The sequence below is a fragment of the Schistocerca serialis genome, chromosome 5 (assembly GCF_023864345.2).
Source record: "Schistocerca serialis cubense isolate TAMUIC-IGC-003099 chromosome 5, iqSchSeri2.2, whole genome shotgun sequence".
NCBI lineage: Eukaryota > Metazoa > Arthropoda > Insecta > Orthoptera > Acrididae > Schistocerca > Schistocerca serialis.
The window spans coordinates 31,403,118-31,426,464 of record NC_064642.1 but is presented as its reverse complement, the minus strand read 5'-3'; the positions used below and the strand labels follow the sequence as shown (position 1 = coordinate 31,426,464).

At 39.0% G+C, this 23,347-nt stretch overlaps 1 protein-coding gene across 1 annotated transcript in view; it reads left to right on the top strand.

Annotated features, from left to right (window-relative positions):
- LOC126482334 (autophagy-related protein 2 homolog A) overlaps positions 1–23,347 on the top strand; it is a 485,244-nt gene that overhangs the window by 348,594 nt on the left and 113,303 nt on the right. The window contains exon 30 of the mRNA XM_050106397.1: positions 21,072–21,234. Coding sequence (XP_049962354.1) covers positions 21,072–21,234 — 163 coding nt within the window. The remainder of the gene's footprint in view (positions 1–21,071; positions 21,235–23,347) is intronic.

The following is a 23,347-nucleotide window of genomic DNA, read 5'->3' as shown; positions in this document are numbered from 1 at the left end:
GTATTGGAGGGCAGCGTGGAGGGTAAAAATTGTAGGGGGAGACCAAGAGATGAATACACTAAGCAGATTCTGAAGGATGTAGGTTGCAGTAGGTACTGGGAGATGAAGAAGCTTGCACAGGATAGAGTAGCATGGAGAGCTGCATCAAACCAGTCTCAGGACTGAAGACCACAACAACAACAACAACAACAACAACAACAGTTGTCCTTGGTGATTATGAATTGCTTCGTGAAATTAGGATACTGTAAGATCAGCAGGCTTATTATTTTCTCTTTTGATTCCCGGAAATCTGGTTCCTGCTGTGTTGACCACTCATAGTTATCTCCCTTCTTCAACAATTAATGTAGTGGTTTTGGCTATCCAGCTGAAGTCCTTCATGAAGCATCTGTAGAATGATATGATCCCTAGGAAACTTTTTAATTACTTAATAGTACTGGATCTCAGTTATTCTATTATTGTATGCACTTTCTGATGGTCTACTTTAATCCTTCTGTCATAAGTATGTGTCCTGAGTAAGCTACTTCTTCCTAGAGGAATTCACACTTCTCAACCTACAGTTTTAAGGTGTGCAATCAGTACCTTTCAAACTCTTCTCCAAGTCTGGCATTATGCCCTTGCAATGTAGATCCAAACATGACCACATCATCTAAATATACAAACATTGTGTGTCCTTGCCGTCCAGGTAGTACTGTGTTCAGCAGCCTCTGAAAAATGGCTCCACTATCTATTATTCCCATTGGCAGCCTCTTCTGGAATGGAGAAGGCTGTTTTCCCCTTTCATCTTCCTTCAACAGTATCTGATGATAACCCTTTGTATAGTCCAATTTGGTGAAGTATTTGGCCTTCCCTAAGCTATCTAGAGCTCATCGATCCAGGTAGTTGAAATACAGTGTTAATGTATTTGTCATTCAACCTTTGTTAGTCTGTGACTACCTTCCACTTTCGCTTCCCTGAAGCATTCAGCTTCTTCAAAATTAATAGTAATGGGAAATTAAACCCACTCATGCTTGCCATAATGATATCTTCCCTTAACATTATATCAATCTCATTTGAGAGGGGCTCCTTTTGCGCCTCTAGTAGCCGATACAGCCGGATATTTATGACTTTACCGTGTACCTCTGTTTCAACCTAATCTCATGCTTCACCATCTTTTTGTACATTAATCTGTCTCCAGGGAAGTAAAATACATCATGGTATACAATACATAGCTCAAAAATCAAACTGCTTTCATCTTCGTTTAAAATGACCTACGTGAATCACTTCTTTTAACCTGCTAATCCGTGACATAGTCTCCTGGTCCACAGGGACTGTTGTACTATGTTTGTGGCTCTTCTCACCATTTTTAATGGCAGGTACTGTGTCTATCTTTGCCTCAAGACACTTCAATATAACTTCTTCTTCTGTAGTATTCAGAACACTTACGAAGCATGTGTCTCTTCACACAGTCACTGACACTGCAATCTTACCCTCTTGTGTGCCTGTTCATATAACATCACTTGGGCTCTTTCTTTTCCATCTGCTGCTCAACTTTTTCTCATGTTTCCTTTAGCTATGGTGCCTCTGTGCTTCTGATGTGTCCTGGTTCTCTTTCTGGACGTCTCTCTCATATCTCTGTTCTGTCTTTGGCTCTACCTGTGTCCCTGTTGATGCCACCATTCTTGCTATCCATTCCTCTAGGCTGCCTGTCATCAAGTTCATGGGATGGTGTTCATTTCTTTGTTGCTGTCTCCCAGTCCACAAGATTCAATAGTTATGCTCGTGTTCCATTCATAACTGTAATGGTTGGCCATTCACTCATAACATCTTCATTGCATAATCTATGAGGACTTATTGCTTCTTGCAGAAGTCTCTGCCTAAAATTCCTTCATATGGGATATCTAACTCGTTCCCTACTACATGGAACTTGTGCTCCACAGACGCATCAGCATCTGTTCTCAATGTTAACATTGCGACTGCACGTGTTTCTATTTCTTCTTCATTGATCCCTCATAGTTTTAGTCTCTCATCGATGTCAGTGCCCATCGTACTATCCATTGCTGACTCCTTTATGATGCTAACCTGAATGGCACTATCTACTATAAAACTTGAGATTTCCATGTCCACTCGCACACAGCCAATGCATACTCATGCCGTCTCTTCGTTTCCCAGTTTTCGAATTTTTGTATTTGGTGGCCTATTCTTGACATTACACTGTTGGATTGTGTCTCCTGGTTCTCTGCAAATATAACATATTATAGATCTCACCTTATCACCCCCTGCATGTACTTGTGTTTTTCACTTGTGGCTCCGAGCCGATCGTATGCTTCCTATGACCCTGTGATGATCTGTGCGTGATGCCTCATTTGTCCTCCTTGGTGGTTTGGTGTTGACGGATGATTTGGCTGTGTGGCATCTATTTTTCTGACGTGTCTTTCCATAGCACAGTACCTTGCATGATGACCTCCTTTCTTACATCTTGAACAGTAGTCTCTCATGCGACCAAAGTCATCGAATATTTCTTAATGCTAAATCCACCACTTGTGCCTAATGTTAAATCCTCTCCTCTTGCTCACAAAGGTTTTAATCTTCATTTCTGACCTTGTTTCCATGCCACAGTGTGTTATGCTCACTGTCATTGTCGATCAGGCAAAGGGCTCTGTGTCAGCATCTTGTAAAGGCAAACATTATGGAATGACTGCATTGCTGATTCAGGTGTTGTCAGCCCAACCTCAGCTGGTGTAACTGCTTGCAACAGCATTTTCAGTGTTTACTGCCAACGGGCTGTCAGCAGCAGTCTCATAATTCTGTGGCACAGAATAGCTGACAGATTGAAGACCTCTTGTTCTTCCTTCCTTCTTGCCAGTTCATGCTGTACATTAAAAGTGCTGCACTGCCTATTATAAGGGACCCGATCTATGCCAAAAGCTCAAACTGATTTGTTTTCCGAAGAGAAAATCGTATCTTTTGTTCTCAGACACCTTACTTTGTAGACAAGATACTCAGCCAGGAATTGAAGCCTGGACCCCACATCTCACACCAGTCTCTATGTCATAACCTGACAGGGACCGCAACATACTTATGTGAATTCCCCAGTTGAATAGGAAGTGATGTGGGATTTTTCAGGTCCATCAACTCTCTGGCATGCAAGCAGCTTCGTGCAAGGGAACAACTCAGCAACTGGGTATAACTGAGGTTTATCAGGTCTCTGTGGGAAGAGACAGTACAGAAAGACACAGGTATCAGGCTATGGGAGTAGAAATGAATAAACGAGCTTCTTGGTTGGTACCTTGGTCTGATTTTATTGCTTCTTTCTGATTTTACGTGAACATGTCAAGGAGCACAGACACTCGGTCATAATTTCAGTGAGCGTAGAACATAGGTGAGGCTTACTAGGTACTCAAATTACTGGAACAACTGGAACAAATAGCCCACTTCGCCTATCACTTTGACTCAAATCATGAAAAGGAGCTCTGTCTTGTTTGTCAACTGGTGACCTCTGTTTGCTTATAGATGGTATGTGACCGCATCACATTTTTACCTGCAGTTGCAATGAGCCAGGTTCAAATCGGTGGTTTCTCAATACTTATGACCTGATATTGATAGTTGTTTACTCTCATTTTCTGTTTTATCCTATGCAAGTGTAATAAAAGCTATTAATGAAATAACTGAACAATTATTTTATGTTATGAGACATAAAAGACAGGTTCCCATAGTTACAAACTGAAAAAAGGAAAGCAGGGAATAACAGTGTGAAAATACCATTGGGAATAATGGATTTGTCGACACAATCACCAGAAACTAGAACTGGGATGGAATAATGCTTACTGCTCAGCCCACTATCACCATCCACAACTATTAATTAGTCATAAAACAGTATGATAGATGAAAGTACACAAGATGGGAGTAGATATGCATGACAAGGAAGTGTTAAGCTTCTTGTGTTCTGGTTAATGCAACCTCAGCTCTGGTTCATGCAAGCTGAAAGCATATTTTAACAGTGTTGGGTGTCTGATAACACTGATAGATTTAATATTGTGATTTCACATCTGGATTTAGAAGGTAGAGGAAATAGAAGAAACCTTGCCACAGCAAAATTATGCTATGCTAAAGGAAATTCTCATGCTGTGCTACACGCTGTCCCTAGACCTGCGATTACAAAAAATGTCCACTGACGAAAATGTGGGCGACAAGACTCCATCACAAGTGCTCAAAACTCTATGCTCATTAGCAGGCCTTGAACTTCTGTCTAAACAGTCTTTACATGTATTATGGCATCACAAACTTCAAGCCACCATTTGTGCCATCGTTGTAGCAAAAACAGATTTCCCAGTGCAAGTCTTAGCAAAGAAGACAGACATAATTGCAAACAGCTTAATTGAGGTTTCCAGATGTGCAAGAATCAACAACAGCCAAGACAGATATTCTAGAACGTGCGTAGTTGTGGAAGCTGATGTCACTGATCCCAGAACACTTCATCCCAGCAACATGCATTCACTAGACCCACTGTGGAGCAGCTAGCTGCGTAAGTGGCAAAACTCAGTGTGCAGGTGGCTACACACCAACAAATGCTACAAAGTCTAATTTGTGAAAAATGAAAGAATGCCATCCCACAGAATCATCAGGCATATTGGCAACTGAACATTAGTGTGGTATGAGAGTGTGCAAATGCCACATTATCAGAAGTCAGCCAGTCATGTCCAAGAAGTACCATGACACCCTGGTGGCAACATCACAACATGTGCTACTACAGTCAACAACTCCAGAATTGCTAACTACAGTGAAAAGCAATTAGTAATACACCTGGGTTCAAACTTCCACCCAACGCAGACTTTTGTGAGTGCAGACGTGCCTGTTCCCATAATTGGAATGGACATTTTATGTAACTGTCAACTTTTGCCAGACCTGGTCAACAGGCAGTTGGTAATTGCTGTGCAATGTACCCGTGGCTCTCCACATGGAGACGTCTTGACATCTCTAGCGCACCATTCACAAAGTACATCGATATGATTCTATACCTGCAACAACCAGGGGAACACACATGTGCTTCACACAAGAAGAACCGCATAAGTTGTAATGATTCATATATTGTAGGCAATATCATAGCGTTATCTGAAGAGCCACTTTTTCGTAACTACTTCAGTGCTTCCCAGCACTCACCAAGCCCTTCCATGCCACCAGGAAATGCCCACACAATGCTCAAAACCACATCTGCATGACATGAGGTCAGTCCCTCTGCCTCCAGAGGAGCTACTTGTGGTGCAAACAGCATTTGATCAATTTCTGAAAGCAGGCATTGTGACCAGGTTGAAAAGTTAGTGGGCTTCCCAGTCCACATGATTCATAAGAAAGTATGAGGAACTATAGAGTGCTCAGAACCTACACAATTCCACACCACTACCCTGCACCTAATGTAACTGATTTTAACATCACCATTAGCAAAGCCAAAATGTTCAGTGTGATAGTGTGTGCCAAGATACTTTTGGAATTTCCCATCGCATCTTGCTGACATAAAACAAGCAGTGATCACACCATTTGGCTTGGTCGAGTACAATTTTATGCCACTTGACCTCAGAAATACCACCCAAACTCGTTAATGGTTCATGCACGAGGTGCTTCAGCAATTATCCTCTGTATATTGCTGTATGAATGACATTCTTGTTTTCTCTACTTCAGTAGAACAACTTGTTGCACACCTGTGGCAGCTTTTCCACAGCTGACAAGAGTGTGGCATGATCATTAATGAAGAAAAGTGTGCACTGGGAAAAAATTGGGTTAAATTCCTGGGAGGCCTTTCTCTTTTGCGTGAGTGGGTCAAAGCAGTACAGCAGATGCCCCTTGCTACAACGTACAAGGGACCGAGCCGAACTATTACTTATGTCCCTTTCCTAAACTAGCTGCGATCCAAGAACCACTCACTGTGTTACTAGCCAGAAGATATACTACAGGAAACTGGAAAATACTGTGAACTCCAGCTGCTGAAGCAGCTTTCCATCATGTACAGAAACATCTATCACAGGTAATGCTCCTGGGACATCCAAGATTGAGCACCACATTGGTGCTTATGGCAGCAGTGGGCAAACAGCAGTGGGAGTAGCTCTGCAGCAAAATGTCAGTGGTAGCTGGCAGCCACTCATTTTTTTCCCACAAAAACATGACTCAACAGCAGCAAAAATGTAGTGCTGTTCTTCTCAAGTTGCTTCCTATTTGCTTAGCTATCAAACATTTCCACACATCTGTCAAAGGGAGATATTTTGCAGCTCAGTTTGGGCTGTCCAACCTTTGCAAAACATGAACACTCAGATTGGAGGCATACTGGAGCAAAATACTTTATTCTGGCAAATATATTTAATAAACAAGGTGAACAGGGAACATTGTAACTATTACTGTCTTTTGATCATTGCTCAGAACTTAAACTCTGAAGCAAATCATTCATGAATGTATGAATACTCAAGAGGAAGTCAATTAGCAATTATTACTGTAACCCAGAGTGACAGAACATAAAACATAGAACATACAAAATGTATAAAAATACACTGCAAGGAAAAAACACTACACAGACACATAAACTTTAATAGAAAACATGTCACCCCTGATGGCTGGTGCAGAAGTTGTTTGGCAGCTGTGATTTACTTGTTATCATGCACATGTGACACTACTCCATGGAACACACAAGCATCACTTAGTGACACGAACTTGATTGTCAACCATGGTGACAACACAAAACCACATAGTAGATGCTACATCAGCCTCCACAGTGGAAGCAGAACATCATCACAGAATCAGGCAGTAAAATGCATATGGCAGCTGGAACAGGTTGTGTGAGCTTGTTGTTGGTGGGCGTCAACCAGTTGCTGCCCCTGCAGTGGAGGTTGTGGCATTTGTACTGGGCTATGTCGAAGTCTTGGTACTGTGGATGGTGGCTGTTCCTTGAAAATGTATGCAGGCTTGACATGGTTGATGGCAGCAGTTGTGGGCTTTCCCCTCACTATGATGTCCTCTGTCTGCATGCTTCTTCATAGAAACTGGCCATTTGAAGAATCATGTGTCTGCAACTCTCTATATCGTGGCGTGTGGAAGGGGTTGGCACACCATGCCTGGAGGCTTTAATTGGCTGTATTCGAGTGACATGGACCCTTAATTCATCAAGGAATTCCGGTTGATCGTGTGTTGCTGATTGGAGTGAGTTGGACTCGACAGATTCTCAGGAAGATCCAGTGGTTCACCACAGACCAGTTCTGTAGCAGACAAGTCCAAGTCCTGCTTATATGTCGTTCATAGGCCATGGTGCATTAGCCTAACCTTCAGGGAATGGTGCTATCTTTTGATCATTCCGTTACTGAGGGAGGGTAGTCTTGTGATGTACATACCCACAGAACTTTTGCCAACTGGGCAAATAAATACCATTCAAACTGCTGCCATGGTCAGTATTTATGTGCAGTGGACAGCCAAACCTAGCTACCCAAGGTGATGCGAACTACAGTCTCCGTGGTGATATTGTCCAAAGGTGTTGCCTCCTGCCAGTGCATAATAAAATGGTGGGTCATTGCGAGCAGGTAACACTAACTGTTCAACAGAGGAAGTGGTCCTACCACATCAAGGTGCACTTCTGCAAAACAAGAAGTTGCATCTGGAAAATCACTGAAAGGCACATGCACATGATGGGGCACTTAAGAATGTTGACATTGGAGGCATGTTCATATTCATTCTTGGCAATCTCTCTCCACCCTTGGCCAGACGAAACATTATAACTCAAGGTAAATTGTTGAGCGGGCTCCGGGGGGACACAGATTATGGAAACTATCGAAGACTTGCCACTCAAATGCACTGGATAGGAATGCTCATGGTCTTCTCTGTGAAACATCACAATACAATTGAGCCTCTGCACCGGGAATGTTGACCAGTGACAACTTTAATGTCGAAGTGGTATTGTCGATGAAGATCTAGAGCTCTTGATCATTCTGGTGTGCCTTGGCCACTTCCAAAAAGTCTGTTGGTTGCAACACACTGTGACACACGAAAGACAGTTGGCCACCACATTGTCAGTGTCAGAATGCAAAGTTCCACCTCCAGTATGTACATCCTTGATAGTTTTGCTTTAGCTGTGGTCTTTGGAGCTGAAATGCCAGGCACAGTGTCTTGCCTTAGACCATGGCATGATTTGCATACAATTAAAAGCACCAAGGATCCAGTAGTACTGTCGCATTATTAAAACACTGTACATACATCATTTAATCGGAAAATCTGAGTCAACATCCTTGAGGTTGATGAAGGGAGATGAAAGGAGGTTGTAACTTACTTTATCTGGTTTTTAACATTCGGTGGTCTCATTTCAAATTGATGGTTTGAATCACATTTTGTTATGAAGTGGTTGGACTGTCATTCATTAAAGAATGTAAACTATGTTGCTAGTTAACTAGTATAGGCTAGGCAGACTGTAATAGTGACACAAAGACATTGATAATATAAATGCAGCACATATCCATTCATTAAAGAATGTAAACAACACTGCTAGTTAAGTAGTTTAGTCTAGACTGACTGCCGGCCCCTGTGGCCGAGCGGTTCTAAGAGCTTCATTCCGGAACCGCGCTGCTGCTACAGTCGCCTCGGGCATGGATGTGTGTGATGGCATTAGGTTAGTTAGGTTTAAGTAGTTCTAAGTCTAGGGGACTGATGACCTCAGATGTTAAGTCCCATAGTGCTACAGCCATCAAGACTGACTGTAATAGTGACACAAAGACATTGACTATATAAATGCAGCACATAATTTTCAATCTCTTTCACATTCATTGAAAGACACTCTTACTTTTGTGATGATCGGCTTTCTACCAGTGTGGAGTTTCACATTTCACATTTCATTGGTGACAGATTATATCACAGTTATATGGGTGTGGTGAGGTGAACATAGTGCTTGACACCTGCAGACTAACTGTAATACACTTTAATTGGTTACCAACTACATGTTATTAACTTGCTAAATATGATCTAGCCGATTCAAAGAAGCTCACAGAGATACATATATGTTTGTAATTGGCTGTTGTGGCCTGACTGACTATAATGGTGACATAAAGGTGTTGACAGTGTAAATGCTAACTAGGGACTAGCTGATGCATTGTCCTGCTCACCTACTGACAGATTAGATTAGATTAATACTTGTTCCATAGATCATGAATACGACACTTCGTAATGATGTGGAACAAGGCAGGTTAATAAAAGATGTCTGTACAAGATATGTATTACATTACACAAAATATTGCATGACACTAATGTTTAAGTTGTTGTTGTTATTTTTTCCCCTTAATTTATATCTAAAAATTCAGCCAATGAGTAGAAGGAGTTGTCATCTAGAAATTCTTTTAACTTATTTTTAAATGTTAGTTGAACAGTCATGTATAGTAAAAAAATTTAAATTTGTCATTGTTATTGTCAAAAGTATGATCATATGGGGGTATCAAGTGAAATTTGCGACTGGATTGAAGACTTATCGGTTTGGTGGACACAGCATGTTACCTTATATAAAGATTCATTGTCAGATGTAGAAGTAACTTCAAGAGTGCCCCAGTGGAGTGTGTTGGGACCCTTACTGTTTATGTTATGTATTAATGACCTTGCAGACAATATTAAGAGTAACCTTAGACTTTTTGCAGAAGATGCAGTTATCTATAATGAAGTACTGTCTGAAAAAAGCTGCATAAATATTCAGTCAGAACTTGATAAGATTTCATAGTGGCACTAGCAACTTGCTTTAAATGTTCAGAAATGTAAAATGGTGCACTGCACAAAATAAAGAAACGCAGTCTCCCGTGACTATAATATCACTGAGTAACTGTTGGAATCGGCCAACTCATACAAATACTTGGGTGTAATACTTTGTAGGAATATGAAATAGAATGATCACATAGGCTCAGTCCCTGGTAAAGCAGGTGGTAGACTTCAGTTTGTCAGTAGAATACTGGGGAAGTGCAATCAGTTTACAAAGGAGATAGCTTACAAATCACTTGTGTGACCAGTTCTAGAATATTGCTCAAATGTGTGAGACCCATATCAAACAGGACTAACACAGGACATTGAATGTATACAGAGAAGGGCAGCACGAATGGTCACAGATTTGCTGCATCTGTGGGAGAGTGTCACAGAGATACTGAATGAACTGAACTGGCAGACTCTTGCAGATAAGACATAAACTATTCTGAGAAAGTATATTAACAGAGTTGCAGGAACTGGCTTTAAATGACGACTTGTGGAGTATACCACAACCCCTCATATATCACTCACATAGGGATCGCGAAGTCAAGATTAGATTAATTACAGTATGCACAGAGACATTCAAACAACCATTTTCCCAATACTCCATACGTAAATGGAACTGAAGAAACCCTAATACTGTAAATGGTACAATGGGACTATTCTCTGCCATGCACTTCACGGTGGTTTGCAGAGATATAGATGTAAATATAGATGTAGATATAGATGTAAATATTACTGATATTAGCCTAAAAGAGAGCAAAATTAGTGGACCTGAAATTATAATGAGAAAAGTAGCAAGTTTGTTTAATTATGGTTTGGATATTGGCAAAATTGACTAAATTATAGGAACCATGCTGTGAGTATTATTTATACTTGCTCTGCAATTCACAGAGCCTGCCAAAATTGGCTAAAACATGAAATTTTTCAGATCAAATAATTAATCAGCTAACAAGTTTTTAGTGAAAATAGACATTTTTGAAATCAGAAAAATCATGGCTGCTGAACTATGGGACAGAAATTTGGAAATAATCACCCATTAAGAATGGGACATTGTGGAATATGAAAATTTTAACTAAGAATATTTTTTATAGATGAGAGTTTCCAAAAAAGTAAGATGCCTGTTAGTAAAAGGATTATGAGGGCTTTAAACAGAGGTATAATGTTTCAATCAGAACCACGTATTAGCTCACTGCAGGTTTTACCTCCACAAATGAATGTATGTATGTATGTGTTCCTGAAGCATCTTAAATTACACAAATTTCTTTATGCAAATTATTTCTTTGTAATTTAACTACTGAATTGTTGCCAATAACTGAGAAATTATATCTTGAACTATTAATTCTGATGATATAAGGGCTAATTTTTTAACCTTATCAGTTTAGAATTTGAACTAATATTCGTTATACATATTACATTTTAAGCAAAAGTATGGGGTCAAGCTGATCATCAGTCTGCAAGACAGAAAATACAGAATTTCAAAAATACAAGCTACAAATTGTGTTGTCATAGTAAGAATTTCTTAAACTCTCCAAAACATTCACATGATTTGGCTCATTATTCTTTTTATCTTGACAAGTCCTTCGTAAAAACATGTAACATAATTTCTCATGGTCCTTATGTTTTATAAAGAATAAACAAAACGTCAATTTTTTGAAATAAGTTGTACTCACTGAATAGTTGAGTTCCTTTTTCCCAAAGTTATTTTCTTATCTCGCAAACCGTCATCCCTTAGTCCTTAGGGAGAATCACTTCTAGCCCTTTATGGCACTGCCATCACATTACACAGTGCCCATATCAAGGAAAAACAAGCAAATAAATTTAAATTAGTAATCAATGTAAAGAGGAACAATTGTGCCTGGAGATGCCGTGGGCAGCAGTGGAATGCCAACCTGACTGCCATCTGCAATGAAATTAAATGGCACCACAGACCATTGCTCCTGATCTTCTCGCCACATGGTGGGTGACAATCAGGTTGGTATCCCGCCAATGTCTGGAGCATCACCAGAGACGTCTTTGGTCTCGAATCTCATTGACTGGAATAGAATTGTCTTCAGTGATGAGACCTGCTTTGAACTGAGCCCCTTGGACCAGTGAAGATGTGTGTGGAGACAACCTGGACAACAGTAGGCTATCAACCTGACTGTCATTACCATACAGCCCGACAACCAGGGGCAATAGCTCGGGGGGCCATTTCGTTTCATAGCAGGACCACTTCAGTTGTCATGCACGGCACCCATAGTGCACTGCGGTATGCAGGTGATTTTCTGTGCCCTGTTTTGTTGCCCATCATGGCAAGCCATTCTGGACTTACATTTCAGCAATATTATACCTGGCCACACATGGTGAGAGTTTCTACTGCTTTTCTTAGAGCTTGCAAAACAGAATGTTGGCCTGCAAGGTCATTGGATCTGTCCCCAGTTGAGAATGTTAGGGTCATTATGGTTAGGGCCCTCCAACCGTCTCAATATTTTGACAATCTGACTCACCAATTGGACAGAATTTGACATGATATCCATCGAGAGGGCATCCAACAAGTCTGTCAGTAAAATCCAAGCTGAATGACAGCTTGCTTAAGGGCGAGAAGTGGACCACAGTATTATGGACTTGCTCAGTTTATGAAGCCCTCTCTCTTGAATAAATCATCGAATGTTTCTGAAATTGTAATTATTTGTTAGTCTGTACAGGTGCGTCACACGTACCAATTTCCATCCAATTCAAATAATTCCTTTTTGTCTTAACAAGGAACCCTTTGAGTGAGAGGTCACAAAAGACCAATGATGTTTAAGGCATTTCATACCCCACATATTGCCTACCATGCAACCACAATATTGGCTACTAATGGCAACAGAGGGTTGGACTAGAGGTATCCAGTGGTGACCACAGCACGAGGCTACGGAGGGTAGTTGGACTGCATAGTCGACAAGTAACTCACTTGCAGTCATAAGCAAAGCAAACATATCTACAACATCAGTCACTGAAGTTGACATTTCATCAGAAGAGAATCAGAGGAATTTAGCAGAGTGAGAAAGATGGGATGGATAAAGATATTAACATTTCTGAGAGATGAGTCAGTGGAATGTGTGGTGTCGTATACGCTCAGCTGTGCGGACAGTGTACATGAGGAGTACAGTGATGATGATATGTGCTTGACAAGTGAAAGTAATATTGAAACAGGTGTCGAACCATGTACACTCCTGGAAATTGAAATAAGAACACCGTGAATTCATTGTCCCAGGAAGGGGAAACTTTATTGACACATTCCTGGGGTCAGATACATCACATGATCACACTGACAGAACCACACGCACATAGACACAGGCAACAGAGCATGCACAATGTCGGCACTAGTACAGTGTATATCCACCTTTCGCAGCAATGCAGGCTGCTATTCTCCCATGGAGACGATCGTAGAGATGCTGGATGTAGTCCTGTGGAACGGCTTGCCGTGCCATTTCCACCTGGCGCCTCAGTTGGACCAGCGTTCGTGCTGGACGTGCAGACCGCGTGAGACGACGCTTCATCCAGTCCCAAACATGCTCAATGGGGGACAGATCCGGAGATCTTGCTGGCCAGGGTAGTTGACTTACACCTTCTAGAGCACGTTGGGTGGCACTGGATACATGCGGACGTGCATTGTCCTGTTGGAACAGCAAGTTCCCTTGCTGGTCTAGGAATGGTAGAACGATGGGTTCGATGACGGTTTGGATGTACCGTGCACTATTCAGTGTCCCCTCGACGATCACCAGTGGTGTACGGCCAGTGTAGGAGATCGCTCCCCACACCATGATGCCGGGTGTTGGCCCTGTGTGCCTCGGTCGTATGCAGTCCTGATTGTGGCGCTCACCTGCACGGCGCCAAACACGCATACAACCATCATTGGCACCAAGGCAGAAGCGACTCTCATCGCTGAAGACGACACGTCTCCATTCGTCCCTCCATTCACGCTTGTCACGACACCACTGGAGGCGGGCTGCACGATGTTGGGGCGTGAGCGGAAGACGGCCTAACGGTGTGCAGGACCGTAGCCCAGCTTCATGGAGACGGTTGCGAATGGTCCTCGCCGATACCCCAGGAGCAACAGTGTCCCTAATTTGCTGGGAAGTGGCGGTGCGGTCCCCTACGGCACTGCGTAGGATCCTACGGTCTTGGCGTGCATCCGTGCGTCGCTGCGGTCCGGTCCCAGGTCGACGGGCACGTGCACCTTCCGCCGAGCACTGGCGACAACATCGATGTACTGTGGAGACCTCACGCCCCACGTGTTGAGCAATTCGGCGGTACGTCCACCCGGCCTCCCGCATGCCCACTATACGCCCTCGCTCAAAGTCCGTCAACTGCACATACGGTTCACGTCCACGCTGTCGCGGCATGCTACCAGTGTTAAAGACTGCGATGGAGCTCCGTATGCCACGGCAAACTGGCTGACACTGACGGCGGCAGTGCACAAATGCTGCGCAGCTAGCGCCATTCGACGGCCAACACCGCGGTTCCTGGTGTGTCCGCTGTGCCGTGCGTGTGATCATTGCTTGTACAGCCCTCTCGCAGTGTCCGGAGCAAGTATGGTGGGTCTGACACACCGGTGTCAATGTGTTCTTTTTTCCATTTCCAGGAGTGTAGTTTATCATCCTTGTTGGACAGGAAGCCAAAAACCCCATCTCCAGTGAAAAGTAGTAAAGGACAATCATTGTCCAAAGAGCCGGTACTAAACATAATTAAGTACATGGAAGATCATCCACAATGTAGTTAGAAAGCAGTTATTAACAGATTTTGAATAAGTCTGCAGCAATATCATTGTGTAGTGCATAAGAGAAACTAAGGGTATTCAAGGAATGACAAGGCAGTAGTACAAAAGCACTGATGATAGTTTCACATTATGCAGGGGGTTAGCATAACAGCATCATGAAAACAAAATGTACAGCAGTATATGCCTAATGATCGGTTAAACAGGTTAGGTTTCAGTGAACATCTTTAACTAACTTTGTTGGAATCTTTAAGTATTACCATTACTTTTCATCAATTACTAAACTGTTTTAAACTATTGTGCCATAATGTTTACATAAATTAGTAGACTGTTGATGAACATGATATAGACGATTTCCACAGTGAACATTATCTCTTGTACAGAGTCATACTTTATTACTTACTAATGTCTGTTATGCCATCTACTTCTTTACTTACAGCTTGTTAACTGATGGAGGGCATTTGGAAAACTTAATTACTACAAAGACAGAGTTCATGACAAATTTCTTAACTATCAGTGCAATATATATCATCATCTTGTTTCTTCATTATAGCATTTACTGTACATAATTCATTATGTCCTGTCACTTTATATACTTCAGCATATCCTTCTGTTACTACATTTCATTACTTCATTAGCTACTTCTTCATTACAATTTTTTTCCTTATTCACTAAAATGACTGAAGACTGACACTCCACAGCAGCAAACAACAATATTATTGACTAAAACTTATTTTCTTTTATTAACAGACAGTACACAAGCTAATTCCAGTATTGCTTCACTATAAACCCCATATTTCACTTCTGCCTGAAGGGCTGTGTTATTTCAAACCTTTCTCTCAATAAATATAATTACAGAAAAAATAACTTATTTCACTTTAACTTTCTTTATTCTAGTCTGATGGTCTACACAGTGATATATTTTACTCAAATTACACTTTACTAAAGGTGACAAAATTAGTTTCAATTTAAATTGATTATATGACATTAGCAGTTCTCTTAAATCCGCACAACAAATGGCACTGAATTTGTTTGAAAAATTTCCCTTACTGCTGTGATACAAACTTCTAATTTGCAGTTTTCTTTAGTTTACCAATAATATTTTATGACAATTTTATATTCTTTCATATTTTTGGATTAACTTAAATTTTACATTAATTTTAGCCAAAAGAGATTTGTTATTTTACACAATATTTAATTATTATTAGATCCAGTGACAAAATATACCATTTTTAATTAAGTTTGCTGACATATAATTTAAATATTTTTTTGAGTCCATCCTCTTAAACAAAATACATACAAAAACTTAATCACTGAAATAGAAATTCTGACTACATATAAAATGAGCATAGTTGAAAATTACTTTCTCTTGCAGTCTACAGGCAGGATAGTAGAAGAAGAGAGTGAACCAAGAAATTGAGAATAGATTCACCTAGCTGTGGAGCTACTATTCATCAAGTAATGTGTTCACTGAAGAATAATGAACCCCCTAGCTATTTTATAACTCCCTGTTTGCTCTTACTGCCATCTTCCCAGCCTAGTATTACGACATTGGTTAAAATCCAGTAATTACTAGTCAAACCAACTGCAATTACAGTTGCACCACACCACACAATAAATGCCTTGAATATTTCCTTAAACATTTCATAAACATTGAAACGTAACTTATGCGTACAGTTTAATTTTAGGTACATCTACTACTGGTAATTTAATCGCTGTTATATTACTTTGTGAATTTTGACTTTCCCAGTCTTTTCCTCCCATATCTTCACATCTTTCATTTAAAATGTACTTACATTGCTTTTGATTACTTGCATTTCATTTATGTCATTGTTAATTACAGAAATGGTATATTCTGTTTGACAAGATCATAAACTTCATCAACATTTTCACTCATTACACATATACATTCTGTTTCATTATTATCAAATACATCAATTTTGTATTAACTGTTTCCTCCTCTACTTTCACATTCTTAACATCAGTGATCAGTGATACCTATTTTTTCTGTTTGGGAAGTTATTTCAGTAGTATCATTAGCAGAACACGTTTCCACTACATCTATTAATTCAGCCTGACAGGAACCCGCAACTACATCTACATCTATATCCATACTTCGCAAGCCAACTGACGGTGTGTGGCAGAGGGTACCTTGAGTACCTCTATCTGTTCTCCCTTCTATTCCAGTCTCATATTGTCCGTGGAAACAAAAATTGTCGGTATGCCTCTGTGTGGGCTCTAATCCCTCTGATTTTATCCTCATGGTCTCTTCGCGAGATATGTGTAGGAGGAAGCAATATACTGCTTGACTCCTCGATGAAGGTACTGACCTACTGAGCATCTATCTTGCAGAGTCTTCCACTGGAGTTTATCTATCATCTCTGTAACACTTTCATGATTACTGAATAGCCCTGCAACGAAGTGCGCTGCTCTCCATTGGATCTTCTCTATCTCTTCTATCAACCCTATCTGGTACGGATCCCACACTGGTGAGTAGTATTCAAGCAGTGGGTGAACAAATGTACTGTAAACTACTTCCTTTGTTTTCCATTTGCTTATTACAGTTGCTGTCAATTTCCTTTTCCCTGTGTGCCATGCCACTACTGAAAGTTACTTGTTTGTCTTTTACATCTTCCATTTTCTCCTCTAAGCATACTTGCTTTCAAATTAAGTTATTATTTACACCCTTCAAATCTGATTTTAAATTACTAATGCTACTTGAGGTTTGAATCTAAGCTACCAATGTCACTTTTAAAGTCACTACTATTTCTGTCTGATTGCAGATTAGTTTATTTCATTTCTACCCTTAAACTACTGATATCCCTTCTAATGATTTCAGTCACTTCAGCAAATTCCTCCATGAACCTACACATATCAAATTCCTTTATTATTGTCTCGTTACTCTCATCACCATTAGGAATCAAGAGTTTCGTCACTGATGCCCATGCCATCTTGTCAGTGCTTTGATGAGCATTTATTTCATCATCTTAAGTTGATTCTTCTGATTTTATCCTGGTATCATCATAAAGCTCACTTTTAACTGTCACCTTTTTATCATTGACATTTAGTCCACAAAATGCATTGTGTTCACCTCTTCTGTCACTCATTTTGAAAATAATTAGTAAACACTTAATAACATAAACACTTTTACTTCAAATTTCTTCTATGTTTGTTGCCATAGCCATAATATATTTTGTTTTACATTGCCAAGTTCAGTTTCTTGAGACTGGTTCCCTGTTGGCTGATATAAATTCCAGTATGGTGGCTATACCGCTGATTTTTCAGTCGTTGGTGCCCAATGTGGTGCCATCCTTATTAATCTTCTCGTGTAGGTATAGCTTCTTTTCCAAATATCAACAGTTCAGTTTATTTATATATACAAACTTCATAAATCATCAAAAATGTTCCTGTAGGTTTTGTTGTAATTGACTCATAAACACTCTACTGTGACTGCTTTGTATCCATGACATAAAATTTTCATGAGTTTTTTCGCTGCATTCTTTCTGCAAAGAGTTCCAAAACTGTGAGACTTATTTCATCTGCTTGTGAACCTTTGGTGGCCTCATATCTGATCATTGTTTTGGATCACACACCTGTTATTGAGTGGTTGGGCTGGCATTTGTTAAAGAACATACAATACACTGCAGTACGTAGTTTAAATCTCTTTCATATTTATTGAAACACACTTTTACTTTTATGATGACCAGGAGTTTAATAATTTTACCAAAAAGATAAGCTACCCTCATTGACAAATAATTTCACATTTCACTGGTGAAAAATTACATTACAGTTACATGGATATGGTGAACATAGAAAATTCTCATATACGCACTAAGTCGTAAATACTTGAGGTGAACATAGTGTTTGAAACCTGCAAACTAATTGTTATACACTTACCCACTAGATGTAAATATGATCTAATGATTCACTAACTCAAAGAAGCTCACATAGACATATATACATTTTTAATTTCACTATTGATAAAATTATTTAATTGGACAGATAAAAAAATCTACTCACCAAGCGGCAGCAGAACACACACATAAAAGACTGTTGTGATTGACAAGCTTTTGGAGCCAGTGGCTCCTTCTTCAGGCAGAATGGTAGAAGGGGAAGGAAGAAGGATGCAGGAAAAGGACTGGAGAGGTCTCGGAAAAGGGGTAAAATTTGGGAAAGTCACCCAGAACCGTGGGTCAGGGGAGACTTACCATACGGGATGACAAGGAAAGACTCACTGTAGCAGACTCACTGATTCTCATGGTGATGCGAAGATGTTACTAAAATGAATTCTAGCTGCAGACTAACTGAAGCATTGTCCAGCACAATTACTTATAGACTTGTGTAATGAGTAAACTCAAAATCTATTATTGTACATAGGGGGAAATAATCATCATAATAAAACAAGAGAAATTAGTGCTCACACATAGAGATTTAAGTATTCGTTTTTCCCAACCATTATTTAAGAATGGAACAGTAGAGAAATAGTGTGAAATATATAAACTGGTTCAGTGAACCCTCTGCCAGGCACTTAAGTGTGAAATGCTGAGTAATCTTGTAGATATTGATAGAGGTTTTGATAGTAACCTAAAAGACAGCAAAATTAGTGGACCTGAAGATATAATGATCAAAGGAAAAAGTCTGTTTAATTATGGTCTGTATACAGGAAAATTGACTAAATCATAGGAACTATATCGTGAATATTGTTTATAATACTCCGACAATTCACAGATCCCAGCAAAATTGGCTAAGACATGAAATTTTCTAGACTGTAGTCAACTAACAAATTTTCATAGTGAAAGTGGACACTTTTTAAACCAGAAAAATCAAAGTGACAAAACTGTGGAACTGAAATTTGGAAATAATCACCAGCTCAGAAAGGAACATTCTGGAATATGAAAACTTTAACTAAGAATAACTTTTTTAATATGGCATTGTTGGAAAACGTAAGATCTTTATTAAAAAAGAGGAGCATTGGAGCTTTAAACTGAGGAATAACATTTCAGTCAGAACCACCTATTAGCTCACTCCAAATTTAATGTCCATGTGTTTGTGAAGCATCTTCAATATAAAAATTTCTGTATGCAATTTATTTCCACGTAATTTCATTACAGTATTATTGTTAGTAATTGAGAAATTATATCTTTAACCATTAATTCTGATTTAATAATACCTGAATATGAAATGAACTATTTTGGCTAATTGCCTTGTATTCTTTATAAATTGTGATAAGTTAAGGAAAAAAAAGTATTAAGTATTAATCTCAGGAATGGTACTGGAGCAAGAGATGGCTCTACCTTGCCCTGTTAAAAAAATCAGCAGTTTTCATTGCAGTTGCTGGACAAACAGTTTCCAATAACATCCATTAGACTGAAAAATATGTTGTCAATAAGATAAATATTTCATTTGTTTAAAATTTTAGCAACTATAACATTTTTACCAACCCCTACTTTGTAGTATTTAAGTAATCCTTTGCCATATAGTATGTATCATTTAGGAATGAAAATAATCAATCAGTTTTTGAAAACATAAGTAATTGTATAGATAAAAAAATTACTCAGTAAGTGGCAGCAGGAGAACTCACATACAAAAAGGTAATACAATTTGCAAACTTTTGAAGCCAGTGGCTCCTTGTTCTGCCAAAAGGGTTGAAAGAGAAGGAAGAGGCGTGAGCAAAAAGGACTGGAGAGGCTTAGGAAATGGGTAGTTCAGAAAAGTCACCCAGAACCCCTAAACCTCACCAGTACCTTTCCTTCACCCCTCTTCATTTCCTTTCAACCCTTCGGCCAGAAGAAGGAGCTACTGACTCCGAAAGCTTGCAAATTGTAATACCTTTTTATATATTTGTTCTCCTGCCACTGCTTGGTGAGTAGATTTTTTTTATCTATCCAGTTACTTGTATCATTTAAGAGGTGTGTTTCTGCTGCCTTATTAAACATGTTTGTTTTAGTTGTATCTTTTTTCTCCATGGATACTTATTAAATAGTTTGATTCTGAGGTGGAAAATAATGTTTTAAGTTGTTTGTTTAATTTTTCTTGATACTTTTAAGTTAATTCTGGTGCTTATTCCATGATCGTGAATAGAGCTGCATGTGTAATGTATTTACCTTGATGTGCACAATGGATTGGTAGATGTAATCAGATGGCAAAAGCAGAATTCCCAACTTACAAAACAGATTTACATATAGATGACCCTAGGAAATCATAAAATACTGACACACGTGCATTAACCACAGTGGACAGTGTTTTGAAAAGTGATAACTTGTTTTCAGTTCTGCTATACATATCCAATGAATAAAACAGTCGTTAAAGCACCTGACTCATATTTGAAAATTGCTTTGAGAAACAAAGAATATAATTTAATCCTTTCTGTGATGCTCTGTAGTTCCAGTAATTGTTTTATTAGCAATAAAAGTTACATCTTCCTTCAAATGAATAGAGTTTTTCAGTAGATTAGTAACTTGCTTCCTATATTTATTGAATGTACTATAAATGTTACTTTAACTCAGTGGTACTATGGTGCTAGAAAAGAGTTAGTTACATAATTATTCATTCTGTTTTGAAACAAATGTCAGATTTGTGTTCAAGTTTAACAAACGACATCTTTTTCTAGGTTGTTGTGAAAGCAGTTCATTTACGACCTGATCCAAAGCTAAAGGTGCAAGAATGCTGCCTCAAAGTATCAGTCCTACCTCTGAAGTTGAATATTGACCAAGATTCATTGGTGTTCCTTTTTAATTTCTTTACTGATATATCAGGAGGTGTGAAAATTGAAGGTATGATTACGGATTTATTCTGTACACTAACTTTCACTTTTTTGCTAGTAAAAGTCTTACAAAGCCCATCTGATTCATTTAGTCATTTCTTTGTTTGGAAATTCATGTTATATTGACCTTAAAAATGTATAAATTTATGATCTTTTGTTAGTTACTACCAAGGAATTACTATGCAGCAACAAATGAGATAAACCAAAACAGGAAAACCTTCTTCTTACAAGGAAACAATAGTGATTTACACACAGCCAGTAATAGGAACCTTGCCTTTCAGAATCAGGTGTTCCATTATGTGGGAAAAGTAGAAGGAAATATTAAGAGGAAACAGAATTTTCTGAATTTTATACAGGATTATCAGCCAGCACCTTGTGTTAACTGAGATACAGCAGGACAGGAACGGATGTCCTCATTTAGAAGTGTGCATCATATATACAATGACTCAACTCTTGTGGTCGTAGTGGGGTGCTGTTTTTGCTGACCATTGCTCAATTATTTATTTGATGGTTTACACTTACTGATATTCACAGCAAACCTTCTGATGTTTTTGCTGTGTGATATTTTTACATCAAGTACATTGTTAGATAGACTAACTTTTCATTAGATTCCTTCATATTTTGAGCTGGCAGCATAATGTATCTGGAGACATCATGTCATATACTTTTGGCTCTATATCCTAAATTGTACAATCTCTTTTTCCTTTAGCCCCTTTTTCACTTTAATGATTGATATCATAGGCACATTTTCTTTCGGGTCCATTTGCATCAAATTTGCTTTTGCTCCTGTCCTCCATTTCACAGTGAATACTGTTTTCATCTGACTCCCCTTCTATGCTGTATGTTGGTCTCTGTTATTCTATATCTTTTTTGTCTCCGAAATATTTCTAATTTGTGATTTACTTGACTGAACGTCTTAAATCTTTTGCAGACATCAAAATCCAAAATTAACTTATGAGTTCTGATCAAGGACTATCAGATGATATATTATTTAAGTCTTGACTGCATAATCATCTTGTATAACAGTGTAGTGATTTGGCACAGTTATTTAACTATTTTGATGATAATCGTTTAATGATTAGTTAGACATACCATGGTCATGAAGTATAACGTATTAATGTGGGTTAGTTTTATTGGGAATTATCATTCAAACAAGAAGAAAATAGAAGCTTTTGAAACGTGGTGCTACAGGTGAATGATGAAGTGAAATGAGTATATCAGATAACTAACGCAGATGTACTGCTACTGTATCACATTGGGGAGAAAATAAGTTGATGGCACAACTTTACTAAAAGAATGAATTAGTTAATACAATACATCCTAAGGCATCAAGGAGCCATAAATTTGGTTGACGGTCTGATTTTTATGGGGAATTTTCCTACATCTGTACCATGTGTTATTGCTGTTCAGCTCCACAGTTAAATGCTCAAGTGTCTGAAGCAGGGTTTACCTGTTGCTTCATCGCTTGGTCGAAACAGAAGAGCCTTTTAATTGCCCACCTGGGGATTGTTCTTTATTGGTGCTGTGACACACCTCCAGACAGTATGGTGCCACTGTTGTTCAATAACAATAAATCCTTTCCTGTTTCTGCTACAAAAGAAGTTAATTGCAGTCCGATGCAAGATTTTTTCACTATGTAGGTCACATTTCCATTACCTGTAACATGAACGTATACCCTTTTACCCTGATTTCCAATTCTATCTTCTCAGTCTAGAATTAAATTGATATTCAGTTCCACTTGTTTGTAGTATAATTTTATGGAAGCCACATTACCTTAGCACATCAACACCTTAAAGACTTCTTACTTGACACACCATTCTTACTCAGTGCTGGATCATGAAGCATTCAGTGATCGCTTCTAGTCAACTAAACTGTCTTGAAAATGACTGCTGCAAAGACAGTCAAAACTTCAGTTTTCTAGTTGTTTTTAGTATTTTTATAATGACATGTTCGAATATCCAAATGGATTTCATTCAAATGTAGTTACTAAACAAAAAATTATGACATTAATAAACCCCTATATATACAATGTCTTAATCTTTACGAAGAAGAACCTACAAGATGTGAAACATAGAGAAAATGTACATTGTTACAACACAAGAAGCATCAAACACATATACACG